We start from the raw sequence: 14425 nt of genomic DNA on the forward strand, positions 1-14425 counted from the left end.
GTGTTTTGCAGTGCTTAGAATTAATCTAGAATTGTTTGCTGTGAATTTATTAATCTAGAATTGTTTGCTGTGAATTGATTATGTCTATTGCAGTACCTAACATTAAGGGTTGTCGTTTCTTGATTAAGAACCTATAGAGTGAAATTGTATTGAGTAATTTGAGTGAATAAAGCATTGAAAGGGGCAGAAGAGTGTGGACATTCTTTATTTCTCCCTGGACTGCATACACGTCACAATTTTGCCCCCTCACAACACCCTCTCTCTCTCTCCTAACTAGGGAGTGGAGGTGGGGTGTGGGAGGGAACAAGATTACCTTTTCCTCTCCTAGGCTGAGTTACAGGTCCTTCAGTGTACAACTACCGACAGGAAGGAGATGTCACTGGAAGATCTAGGAAGTGACTATCTCCCAAATTAACAAGTGAATTTCAACACAACATCTGGGCACACCTCGGAAGAGACACCCTTTCCTCCTCTTACAGTCAAGGCACACCTAAATTGCCTGGGGTCCTCTGTGCTTCTCCTTTGTTAGCAAAGCAATAAAACTTCTTTTTCCTTTTTCTCAACTGTGTCCTCATTATTAAATAGGCATGAATTAGTATTGGGGACAAGGACCAAGTTTTCAGTAACATCAGGGCACCTGCCTAGCAAGTGAGAAACCCTTGACCAACTCCCAGTAATGGAAAAAAAATCTTATTTGCCAGGAGTGGTGGCACTCATCTGTAATCCCAGTGACTCAAGACTGAGGTAGGAAGACCACAAATTCAAGGCCAGCCTCAAGGATTTATCGAAGACTGTCAGCAATTCAGTAAGATCCTGACTAAAAATAAAAATAAAAAGGATGAGGGATGTAGCTCAGTGATAAAATATGAGAGAGAACCAGTTAAAGCAGGAAAATATATTTAACTAGTCCTCTTCAACTGTTTAAATTAAGCAACTTCTTTTGTGTAAAGAATATTTACATCTATAAAGGACATTTTCATTGGTAAAGGTGTCTATACCAGAAATAGACAACTTTTGCTGGGTGTACGCCTGTAATCCCAGTGGCTTGGGAGGCCAAGACAGGAGGATAGCAAGTTCAAAGACAGCCTCAGCAATGGTGAGGTATTAAGCAACTCAGTGTCTATAAATAAAATACAAAATAGGGTTGAGCTCACTCCCTGGCGCATTCGCATACACACACACACACACACACACACACACACACACACACACATACACACAAAGAAAAAAAGAAAGAAAAAGAAATAGACAACTTTTTATCACCTGAAAAACTTTCCATTCTTCACCAGTGCTAGACAGGCTTTATACCACTGAGTTACTTGTCAGCCCCAAGACTTGCATGTGCACAAGGCAACCTTTCTTTAGTCACAATATATTACTTCTCATGTAATTCTTCTTTTAAACTGAGGACTTAACCCAGGGGTGCTTTGCCACTGAGCTACAACTCTAATCTTTTTTTTTTTTTTTTATAGGATCTTGCTAAATTGCTGAGGCTGGCCTTGAACTTGTGATCCCTGCTTCAGCCCCACAAGTTGTGTAATTACAGACATGCCCCACTAGCCCAGCCCATAATTTTCTTTCACCACCCCTTATAGGACCATCATGAAAAGCAGTACCCCCTTAAGATTAACAGTAAAAACTGGGGGTGGGGTCAAATGATACAGCTTGTGCCCCCAAACTTGCTCCCCCACATATCAAAAAAGCAAAGGTACTCCAGGAACATTAACTCATAGTTTCTTATCTATTGAAAGCCAGGGATGTGCTTTTCCTTGCTCTCCCATCTTAAATCATGGCTTTTTAGCTATTCAGAGCATGCTATGTGCCTTTTCCTATCCTCTTATTCACTGTCTTGTCAGCATCAGAAACTAGGTGCATCACTAAAACCAAGATACTCTCCTCCTGAGTATCCAAGGTCAAACAACATAATGAATAAAACTGTTGAAGTGTCAATAAAATACCAAATTCCTGGGACCTCCAAGATTTGTGTTTTCTTCCACTCCTCGCCTATATGTTCTCTTAACAGCTACGTCAATTCATCTTCATCACAGGGGAAAGGATGTTTATCCAGGACATGGCATTAGTATGAAATACTGACAATAAGATGAACCACTGACTACTTCCTCAAGGTTGATGTTTACTGAAAGCACTTAAAACGCCACTCCTACCACCTTTCACGTTTGTCAGACTATCTCTCTTTGAAACTAGCTTGATATTCTCTTGGCCAATGCTGTTTCTCCCTTCTGCCAGAACAAGAAGTTCCAATTTACTCTTGTTTCCAATGCAGTTGTGTCTTTATATCTGATTCTACTGATGAAGGGCACAAGAACCCACCAAGCCAGTAACAGAACCATCAAATTCTTCTTCCCTTCAGTGGCTCAGGATGATATATAAACCTCAATCACTTGGCCATTTCTTTGAGTGTCGTATTTTTGCGGCCCTCCCATAAGCACGTATGTAAACTGTTTTTCTCCTATTAGGTTTCTTTTTTGGGGGGGGGTGCAGGATGAACTGGGATTTTTGAACCCAGGGGCCCTTTATCACTGAGCTACATCCCTAGCCCTTTTTATTTATTTACTTTTTAAGACAAGATATCGCTTCATTGCTTAGGGCCTTGCTAAACGAGACTGACCTGGAACCTGCCTCAGTCGCCCGAGTTGCTGGGATTACAGGCGTGCAACACCGTGCCCAGCTTCCCCTGTATCCCGTCACCCCCCAAAGACAAGCAGGGGAAACATTTATCCCCTGGAAGAGACCGGCAGGCGAGAACAACTGTAAGTCAAGCTGATAACACAGAGGAGGGAAAGATGCAGGAGGCGGCGAGAGCGAGATAGCAGAAAAGGGCTGGACAGCAGAAGGGACATCTCCCCAGTCCAGCTAAACTCCAAGCCCTCGCCCTGTTCTAGCACTTTACAAAGGACGCGACTGCGCAAGTCACACGCTGCGGCCGCGCAGCCTACTGGGGGCTGTAGTCCAGAGAGGCTGAGGCCCAGGGGGCGGGGACCGGTTTCTGGGTGGGCCGCGACTGGAATCCGATGTCAACCGGGCGGAACTCGTTAGCACTGCCTACTAGATTTCAGGAGAGAGAATTAGCGCAGTTCTCTCTGTTTGTCGCAGTTCCTTAGAACAAGGCTGTGGGAAAGCCCCACCGCCCACCCGGGATCCGGGCGCAGGCCCCACCCCTCGGCCCTCGTGGGCGGGGCCTCTCCGGGGCGAGCCCGCGTAGAGCGGCGCTTTGGGCGGGGCGTCGTGCCTCTGCGGCGTGCACGGCTCCCGCGCTTCCGAGGCTCGCCGCCTTGGCTAGCGGCCTTTACTTTTCCGGGCGGGAGGCACACTAGGCCCTGTCCATGGATCGGGCAGCCGTGGCTAGAGTGGGCGCGGTAGCAAGCGCCAGCGTGTGCGCCCTGGTGGCGGGGGTGGTGCTGGCCCAGTACATATTCACCTTGAAGAGGAAGACGGGCCGCAAGACCAAGATCATCGAGATGGTGAGTGTGGGGGCCCGGCGCCCCGAGAGTGCGTAAGGGACCCACGCCGCTGTCCGTCCGGCCTCGCCTGCCAGCACCGTGCCGCTGCTGCAGTGCGAAGGGGCGCCGAGTGCGTAATCGATCAGGCTGGGGCCTCGCCAGCTAAGGGGCATACAGCTTCGGGGTCCCGCGCGGGGCGACTCCGCGGCTTGGTGACCTGGGCTTGATTCCCGGATCGAGTCCTTTGTTTTCTCCGTTTGGATGAACAGGGCAGAGAATAGATGCTCCAGGGAGCAACTACCTCGTGCTGCAAAACCCATTTCTCTAGAGATAAAGGGATAAACTGCAAGTCTTTCTCTGGACTGCACCTGCTCAAACCGTTGCGACTAACCCAGTTCGAATTACCAAAGAGGAGTTTTTATGTCGGGGCTGCCATGAAATTAATACATTATGAAAACGTAACATCTTCACTGTTTTTAAAGAAATGCCAGCCCAACCAGTAGGAATTCAGAATAGTTTATTTTGTATTTGAATGTTATTCCTTCATGTGTCAAATTCCCACGAAGTATCCTTGTGCTCATTTTTCTCCAAAGCTCTTGCAAAAATGTTTGAAATTTTTTTTTTAAATTTCCAACCTTATTAAACATTTTTTCTGGAGAATTCCATTTGAGGTGCACTGTAAGTAATTTGTTGTTCCGAAGGTGGATATGTTTAGTTCAGTTTTGTTGTTGGTTTAGATTAGCCACGTCTATGAGAAGCCTAATATATTTACTGGAGTGCATCCTAAATATACTCCTGATAGTGTGCTGTACATGTGAACACCTGGGGATCAAGTGTTTATGACAAATAAGGTGAGAATCTATTACTGTTATGAATAGTAACGATATTAATAAAAGAGATGGTTTGTCCTGTTGACACACACCTGTAATTCCAGCGACTCAGGAGACTGAGGCAGGAGGCTCCCAAGTTCCAGGCCAGACTCAGCAATTTAGAGACCCTATCTCAAAATAAAAAGGGGTGGGGATGTGGCTCAGTGGTAAAGTACCCCTGGGATCAATCCCCAGTACCAAGAAAAAACAAAAACCAAAAAAAACCTGTTGGTCTCCATGGCACAGGTTGAATATAGGAATATTAAAAAAAAAAAAACTTAATGTGTTTCATATTCCAATAATATTACTACATTCTGAATTAGTTTATTCTTGGGTTATTATACCTTATTTCGCTACCTTTGTAAGTTTAGAGTAACAAAGTTGTCTCAGAAATTTCATTTTGTTCTTCTTGTCCTGGTTAATGAACATCAGTAGCTTTCCTTTGCCCCCAAACCAAAGTTTATCCTACTTATGTGAGAAAACAATTACCCTATCTTCCTATATGTATTTAAACTGTGGACAGGTCCTTCAGAGAATCCTAAGGAAGAGTTTGCTTTCTTTGTGAAAAATAATGAAGGTTCTTCAAGGATGCTAACTTTGCTTATTTGTACTGTAGAAATTTGTTAAATCTTTCATGTATACATAGTACACTATTTTAATGCAGAGTGTGATATGTGTGTGTCTTGCTAGCAGCTTTTCAATGGAAAATCTGGAAAGAGTTTTTTTTTTTAACTTTGGTAATTTTATTTTTTAAAATTATTTAAAAAATGTTTTGGTACCTGGGGTTGAACCCAGGAGTGCTTAATCAGTGAGAACTATCCCCAGCACTTTTTATTTTGAGACAGGGTTTTTCTAAGTTGCTGAGGCCGGGATTGAGCTTGAGGTCCTACTGCTTCAGTCTCCTGATTCGCTGGGATTACAGGCTTATGCCATTGGGCACTTAGTAATTTTAATAAGTTGCTTATTCAGATAGGAAAATATTTGACTGGGAGACCCAAAATGTGGGTTTTGGTCCTGGTTAATAATTGTTACAGGAGGTCTGCTCTGCCTGTCTCCTAACCTCTTACCTCCAAGAATCCATCCAAACCCATGAATGTCCAGTGGATATATATAGCTCTACTCAACAGCTAATGGAACCAGAGGTAACTACCTAATCAAAGTGAGATAGGAAAATAAATGATTTCTGGGACTTGTTGCAAATGGTTCATTTTCTCTTCCAATTGTTTTGTTTTGCTGTTGAAGTCAGGGGTGCTCCACCAGTGAATTATATCCCCAGTTGTTGTTATTTTTTATTTTGAAATAAGGTCTCAATAAGGTTGTTCATGCTGGCCTAAAACTTGTGACCCTCCTTTCTCAGCTTCCCCAGTCACTGGGATATAGGTGTGCACCACCATGTCCTGCTCTTCCAATCCTTAATTGAGAGATGGAGGGGAGCTGCCAGTGGGATGTACATGCTTCAGCGGAAATGTCTTGTGGGTAGCAAACTAAATATATAGAGGAAGTTGGTCAGAAGACATGCTAGAAATGTTCAGAGCAGAGATAAGAGGAGCCACTTTAAATGAAGTTGGCTGTTTTTTTGTTGTTGTTGTTGTTGTTGTTGTTTGTTTTTTATTTATTTTTTAGTTGTAGTTGGACACAACACCTTTATTTTTCACTTGTTTATTTTTTTTATGTGGTGCTGAGGATCGAACCCAGGGTCTTACACGTGCTAGGCGAGTGCTCTACCGCTGAGCCTCAACCCCAGCCCTTGTTTTTTTTTTTTTTTTTTTTTTTTAATATTTATTTTTGGTTAGCCACAATACCTTTATTTTGTTTACTTATTTTTATGTTGTGTTGAGGATCAAACGCAGACCCTCACGCATGCTAGGCGAGTGCTCTACCGCTGAGCCACAACCCCAGCCTGAAGTTGGCTGTTTTTTTCCTTCCATGTCTAATCCGTCTTCCCTTTGCATGTTACCTGAGACCATGTACCAACTACCCTATCTATTAATCGAGCAAGTTTGAATAAATTTCTTTCTTATGCCCCACATCTCTTTAAGATTACTAATTTTATCATAGTCAAAAACTTCTTCCCTACTTTTTTGTAATAGAGGTGGAAACCAGGGGTGCTTTACTACAGGGCAACATCCTCAGCCACCTCTCCTACCTTTTTTGAAAATGTCTAATACTAATAATAGGTTTTGAAGGTCATTTCCTGCTCTTTCCCACCCCTCCCCCCCTTTTTGAGAGGTCTTATCAAGTTTCTTAGAATTGGTCTTGAACTTATGATCCTTGAACTTGTGATCTTCCCTCCTCATCCTCCTGAGTAGCTGGGGTTACAGGATACACCACTATACTCTGCTCAGATACTTTTTTTTTTTTTCCTGTACCAGGGATTGAATCCAGGGACACTCAACCACTGAGCCATATTCCCAGTCCTTTTTGTATTTTATTTAGAGACAGGGTCTTACTGAGTTGATTAGGGCCTTGCTAATTTCCTGAGGTTGGTTTTTGAAGTCAGGATCCTCCTGCCTCAGTCTCCCAACCCACTGGATTACAGGCATAGACCTCTTTTTCTTTTCTTCTTCTTTTTTAATGATACTTCATTTTTTAAGTGAACTTTATTTTAGAATATTTTGTTATAATTTGTATAATTAATAATTTAAAATACATTTGTTATAATTAATAGTTCATTTATTATAATTAATAACTAATTATACTGGATAAATATTGATATTTATTAAATAACTTTGCTTTTTCACATTTCCTTTGTTTTTACCTGATGTCCTCTGTCCCAGGATCCCCTGTGTGCATAACGCCTTATACTTACTCATGGTGTCTTCTTTCCTCCCCCGCACCCATTTCTTCCTACCTTCCTTACTTCTTTCTTTGTCCTGGGGGTAGAGCACTCAGCTACACTGCAGCCATTCTTCACAGTTTTGAATAGTTGTGGTCGTATATTTAGTAGAATGTCCCTCAATTGGGTTTTGTCTAAAATTTTTTCTTTATGATTAACTGAGTTTGGGGATTTGAGATATGTTATTTTCATCACATATCAAGGGTCCAAAGTATCAAACCAATAGCTTTAACCTCATCACCTGGTTGAGGTAGTGCTTGTGGGCTTTCTCCTTACCCTCCTTCCATGCTCTTCTCTTTGGAATGAAGTCACTCTGAGAAATCCACTTTCAGAATGGGCAGCAATGCTCCACATGCTTGAGGATAGAGTATCTACATAAATTATTAGAAATTCTTCTATGCAGGATATTAGTCCCCTGTATAATTATTTATGTAATCATATTTATATCACTAGATTCAGATATTTTTTATTTTTTGCAGTTGTAGATGGACAGCATGGTTTTGTTTTATTTGTTACTTTTATGTGGTGCTGAGAATTGAACTCAGTGCCTCATGCATATATTTAAGGGGCTAGGGCTGTAACTCAGGGGCAAGCGCTCTGCCTCTGAGTTACAGCCCTATCCCCTCAAATATTTATTTTATTTTTGTTTAATTATTTTTTGGTACTAGGTATTAAACCCAGGGGTACTTAACCACTGAGGTACGTCCCCAGCCCTTTTTAGTTTTTATTTGGAGACAAAGTCTTGCTAAGTTGCTGAGGTTGGCCTGGAACTTGAGATCCTTCTTTTAGACTCTTGAGTCACTGGGATTATACGTGTGAGACACCTATAATTATTGGTTTTCAAAAAATTTTTCTTTTAAGATGATCTTTGGTGCATTCAGGGTGTAGACTGTAGACTTAAAATTTTTCTTTCAATGTAATTTGTTCATTCTGTATCAATTTCTAGAGCAAGGCCAGTAAGTCCTTGGCACAAGACTTAGAATATTTGCAAACTGTATACATCTTAGCCAGATTCATTGTTTTTTTCTTTTTTTTTTAATCTAGCAAGTTATTTATACTCTTCTATTCACTGAACAATGATGAGACTTAAATCTAAGGTATTTAATTGTCCTATATCTATTACTTAGGTTTTAAAATATGTTTTGGAAAACTGGATCATTTTAGTTATTGAACTAATATTTTGTGTTTTTGGTTTTTTTCTTCTCAAGGTGAAGTTGTTTGTGGCTTTTGGGATATATAAGTAACTTCATGCTCTTTTTGTTTTGTTTTTTGGATTTTTGTGGTACTAGGAATTGAACCCAGAAGTGCTCTACCACTCAGCTACATCCACAGCCCATTTTGTTTTTATTTTTATGACAGGGTCTTGCTAAGTTACCCAGGCTGCCCTCAGATTTGTAAACCTCCTACCTCAGCCTTCTGAGTAGCCGGGATTACAAGTTGTGCTGCAGGGTCTTGGCTACTTTCTACTTTTTTCTGTAGGTCTTTCATTTTCTTTGTTTATTGTGATTTGGGGGTAATATGAATGTTAAGTTAAAAACTTGTAAATGTTCATAATCTCAAAGCTGATGAATATGAGTGTCAATGAACTGATTGACATTATTCAATTAAAAATTCATTCAGTCAACAAACATTTGTGCAATGCCTATAGCATGTGATAATAAACAACTTTTAGGGGATATAAAGGTGAATGAAACACAGTAGCAGACCTCAAATATTTTACAGAATAGGATAGGAGAAATGCAAGTGACTTTTAAGTAAAACAACCATAATAATAATGGTTAATATTTATTATTTAATATGTTGCCCAAACCTAGATCTAATGTGGTGCATTCCTTGTGAGATAGGTACAATTATTATCACATCCCACTCTTGCCTTTCATTTTTATAGATACAGAAATGAGTTGCCAAGGGTTAAGCCATCTGGTCTTTTAAATGTGGAGTTAGTGCTTTTTATTTGTTTATGTGTTTATTTTGGTTCTAAGGATTGAATGCAGGACCCATATATGTATGATCTACCGCTGAACCACACTTGTTTCTTTGGAGAAACAAGACTTTTATCCACAAAGTTTAATAGAAATTGGAAGATGGTGCTATTAAACACTAGTAAGTCACTTCTTAATCTGCTTAGAATGAATGTCATGCTACAGAATTGTACTGACAGTTAAGTAAAGCCATCAGCCATTTAACAAGACAACCAATAGAGAAGGGGTATCGAAGGTACAAGGAGGAGCAAGAGTTAAGGCACAGGGACAAGGAGTATTGTGGCTGCATCATGAAAGGATGTATACTGGGGACAATGAGATAGGGAATGTGGATAAAGAACCCAGCTGTAGGGCTGCGATTGTAGCTCAGTAATAGAGCATTTGCTTAGCATGTGTGAGGCACTGGGTTTGATCCTTAGCACTGCATACAAAAATCAAAAAAATAAAGGCATGCTATCCATCTACAACTACCCTTGTACAACTACAAAAAATAAAATAAAATAAAAAACCCAGCTGTAGGAATCTTATAAATACATTCTAAATAGTTTGCCCCTAATTTGAAGGAAGCAAGGATTCATGAATAGTTTGTTTGTGTTGTGTCTATGTGTATGTGTGTTTTTGGTTTTTGGTGCAGGCTAAAAAACTGAACTGAATTATTATCACTGAACCCAGTGATAATAATTGTACCTATCTCACAAAAACCCTTTGTTTTTAAACAAGACAGTTGCATTATCTAAAGTCTTCTGTGAAGATAATTTATTGTAGGGGTTCAGCCTGGAAGGAAGGAAATGGTATGGGAGACTATTGGCATTATTCCTTGTGAAAGATGATTGAGACTTTAAATCACCCCAGTTAGCAGTAGGGATAGAAGTAAGGGATCAGAAGACAACATATTTTAGAGATAAAATCAGCAGAACTTTGTGGCAGCACAGACCCTGAACTCTAATGCAAACCTGGCTTTGAATTTAGTCTTTATTACTTATTAAGCTGTAAGTTACTTAACCTCTTTGATTTCCATTTTTTTCATCTTTATTGGAATATAATAATAGAACTTTGAAGGTTAGTTGTGGAGATTGAATGAGATAACAGTGCTTGGAACATGGTCATTATCTTTGAGAGTTTATTATTTATAATCATTAAATAAAGGGTTTTAATTATAGGTAAGGATGATTTTAAGTTACCAGGTAAGCACTGATTCTAACTATGTTGTTAACCAAGATAGAAAGCAGGGAAAAGGTCAAGTTTGAAGAGCAATCGGGAAAGGAGCAGGAAAAATATGAAATAATAAGTTCACATTAAGTCATTAAATTTGATGTGATTAAGGAATAATCAAGCTAGGTGTGGTGGTGTACACCTGTAATCCCAGCTGCTTGGGAGGCTGAGGCAGGAAGATCACAAGTTTGACATTAGCTTGGGCAATTTAGCAAGACCATGTCTCAAAATAAAAAGGACTGAGGATATAGCTCAGTAGTTCACCACACAGTACTGGAATGGGGACAGGCAGAACCAAGTAGAAATGACATGAATGAATGGACGAATGAACAAATATATATATACATATACATATACTTTTGCTGTTATTACCAACAGCAGTTGGAAATGTTAGCATGGAACTCTGGGGATATACTGGTACTAGAAGTAGTATCTACCCAAATGTCCAGCCTGCCAGCATAATACCAGGAAAGATATGATTTCTCATCCATAGTTTTATAGCAAAAAAGAAGGAGAAGTCAGGTATGGTATCGTATACCTATAATCCCAGCACTGCAGGAGCCTGAGGCAGGAGGATCCCGAGTTCAAACTCAGCCTCAGCAAAAGTGAGGCGCTAAGCAACTCAGGTTGATCCTTTCTCTAAATAAAATACAAAATAGGGCTGGGGATGTGGCTCAGTGGTTGAGTGCCCCTGAGTTCAATCCCTGGTACAAAAAGAAAAAAAGAAGAAGAAGAAAATTTGGCAGTGCCAACATTTAAAGCATGTTAAGTAAGGACAGTCAAAAACTGCTAGAGGTGAAGTAATGGAAATTGTTCCCAAGAAGGGGCAGAATCAGCACTGCCAGTCTGCTCCAAGATTAGAAGTTGGTCTGTGACTTGCAGTGGGTTGAGCAGCCACTGGAAAAACAATGGAGAAAACCAGCAAGTGACTCTTTGCATTTTATTTATTTACTTACTTATTTTTGTGGTGCTAGGGATTGAACCCAGGGCCTCACACAAACCAGGACTGTTCGAGTGCTTTAACACTAAGCCATTCCCCCATTTTTTTGCTGCAGGGGGTACCAGGGATTGAACTCAGGGGCAGGCACCACTAAGCCACATCCCCAGCCCTATTTTGTTTTTTAGAGACAGGGTTTCACTGAGTTGTTTAGCACATCCCTGGTGCTGAGGCAGGCTTTGAACTCGCAATCCTACTACCTCAGGCCCCTGAAACGCTGGGATTACAGGCATGTACCTCTGTGCCTGGCAGGGTGCTGTTTTTTGAAACATAAGCATGTTTCTTTCCAGGAGATGAACTTCTAGCAAAACTTCTTCCTTTCCTGTATCTTCAGATAATATCAGATATTTCCTTTGTGCTGTATTGTGAAGCCTATTACTGAGCCTATATTTAGAAAAGGGAGGGGGGAATAAGATTTAAACTGCTGTATCAGTGAATTAACACTATCATGTATCTATCATGTAGGTCCCCCCAACTCCTCTACTGCTAATAGAACCCAGGGCCTCATAAGTGCTCGTGTCACTGAGCTGCATCCCCAGTCCCCAGTGCTCAATTAGTGCTGTTTGGGTAAAATATAAGTACATTAAACTCATAACATTGACAGTGCATATATTCAAGATCACCTTGAATCCCTGGATTTTCAGTGTTTATAAACATTGAAATAAATATTCCAAATATGGGAATATTTGTAACAGGCCATATGACTTTGTTCTTTCAAATCACATTTGTCACATTTCCTGTGCGTTTTCCTCATGCCACAAGTTAACCACATTTTCAACTTTACTGAAAAATTTTATCTCAATGAGCTGTTTTTGTTAGCTAAAAATAATTACCTCCTAAAACAATTACAGTTTTATGATTCTTTTTCTTATTTCTTTTCTTTCTTTCTTTTTTTTTTTTTTTTTTTTGGTACTGTGGAGTGAATCCAGAGGCACACAACCTCTGAGCCACACTCCTTTTTAAAAAATATATATTTTATTTACAGACAGGTTGTTGCTGAATTGCCTAAGATCTGGATAAATTGCTGAGGCTGACTTTGAATTTACAATCCCCCTGCCTCTCCTTCTGAGCAGCTGGGATTACAAGCATGTGCCACCATGCCTGGGCTTTCTTATTTCTTTCTTTTTTTTTTTTTCTTTAATATTTTTTTAGTTGTCAGTAAACCTTTATTTATTTATTCTTATGTGATGCTGAGAATCGAACCCAATGATTCACACATGCCAGGCAAGTGTTCTACCACTGAGCCACAACCCTAGCCCCTTTTGTATTTCTTTTCTTGTTAATTCTTTTGTATTATAGATGAAACCTCCTTGGAACTGGTTACTAACATTTAAATTTGTCCAGAAACAGTAGCCAAAAGCCATCACATCCTCAAATCTTTCTACTTTCCATCCTTAGATTAACAACTCTAGCCACTGATTAGTAGATGAGGGGTAGACATGATTTCCCTCAGTAGGGCAATTCTTGGCTGGATGTGGTGGTACATGTTTGTAATCCTATAATCCCAGCTACTCAGGCTGAGGCAGGAGAATGGCAAATACGAGCCTCTACAATTTAGACCCTACCCCAAAATAAAATTTAAAAAGGAATAGAGATGTAGCTCACTGGTAGAAGGGTAGAACTTTATTTTGAAATATAGTGATTTACAGGGCTGGGGGTTGTGGCTTAGTAGTAGAGCTCTTGCCTAGCACATGTGAGGCCCTGGGTTCGATCCTCAGCACCACATAAAAATAAGTAAATAAATAAATAAAGGTATTGTGTCCAACTACAACTAAAAAATAAATATTAAAAAATATATATACTGTCCCACATGCCAGTGTTTCATAAAAATGGCTCTCTACCCACCTTCAGGTAGGAACATATTAGATATTGCAAACTCTCTATCCCCCATCCCAGAGAAACTGAAAGCAACTGCAGGTGGGCTGAGGAAACTGTCCTTAATTGATTCCAGTTCATGTTTAAGTTTGATAACTGCTGAAATAAACCATTCATACAATCCATATTCTTACCACCTGCAAAGTGCAAATTTTATATGTCAGGAAACTTTATGGTTATTTGCTCATAAATACTCAGAATTAGGGTTGCCAGACAATTACCATATAAAAGAGAAAGCATGGTGATGAGGATATAGAAAAATGGGCACTTTCATTTACTCTATTGAATTCACATATATTGATTAAATGGCTCATGATGGATTTACATAATGAAATGAGTGTAACTTAAAATAAATCTGTGTACGTTAACATTTTTAGAAGCTCAAGAGATAGTGACCAATGGGCTGGGGTTGTGGCTCAGTGTAGAGCACTTGCCTAGCATGTGTGAGGCACTGGGTGGATCCTCAGTACCACATACAAATAAATGAATAAAATAAAGATCCATCAGTGTCTTTTTAAAAATATTTTTTTTAATTTTTGTAGTTGTAGATGGACCGCATACATTTATTTTATTTGTTTATTTTTATGTGGTGCTGAGGATTGAACCCTGTGCCTCATCCATGTGAGCCAAATGCTCTGCCACAGAGCTACAGCCCCAGCCCCAGCCCCCCATCAATGTCTTAATAAAAAAGAGAGAGAGAAAGAAAGAGAAAGTGACTGAGGGGAAAAAACAAGTTGCATGGCCTTTGTGCTTCTAAAAGAAATATACATGTTTGTGTGCCATTGGAAATTTTTGGAAACATACATTTGAAACTGTTTATGGTTGTTAATGGTGATAGTGAATTTAGGAGAATGAGTCTGAGGAGACTTCAATCTTTTCATCAATTAACATTTCATACTCTGTAGCTCCGGAGGCTGAGGCAAGAAGATCATGTGTTCAAAGCCAGCCTCAGCAATTCAGCAAGGCCCTAAGCAACTCAGTGAGACCATCTCTAAATAAAATAACAAAAAAGGGGCTGGGAATGTGACTCAGTGGTTAGGTCCTCCCAGTACAAAAAGAAAAAGAAAACCTATGGGGGGAAAAATGACAAAATGGGTTCAATCCTGGCACCACATAAATAAATAAATACCATTTCATACTGTTTAAAATATCCTGAGCATGCATTACTTTGGTGGGGAGGTTACTGGGGATTG

At 40.0% G+C, this 14425-nt stretch overlaps 1 protein-coding gene across 2 annotated transcripts in view; it reads left to right on the forward strand.

Moving 5' to 3' along the window:
• Positions 1–3196: 3196 nt before the first annotated feature.
• The window catches only part of Nt5c3a (5'-nucleotidase, cytosolic IIIA), a 48865-nt gene continuing 37636 nt past the window's right edge, over positions 3197–14425 (forward strand). Inside the window, exon 1 of one of the 2 annotated variants that reach the window (XM_005319181.5) lies at positions 3197–3482. In XM_005319181.5, coding sequence (XP_005319238.2) covers positions 3345–3482 — 138 coding nt within the window. In that variant the 5' untranslated portion in view covers positions 3197–3344. The remainder of the gene's footprint in view (positions 3483–14425) is intronic. The other variant, XM_005319182.3, reaches the window with a different exon arrangement.

Source organism: Ictidomys tridecemlineatus, chromosome 2 (genome assembly GCF_052094955.1).
Source record: "Ictidomys tridecemlineatus isolate mIctTri1 chromosome 2, mIctTri1.hap1, whole genome shotgun sequence".
Classification (NCBI taxonomy): domain Eukaryota; kingdom Metazoa; phylum Chordata; class Mammalia; order Rodentia; family Sciuridae; genus Ictidomys; species Ictidomys tridecemlineatus.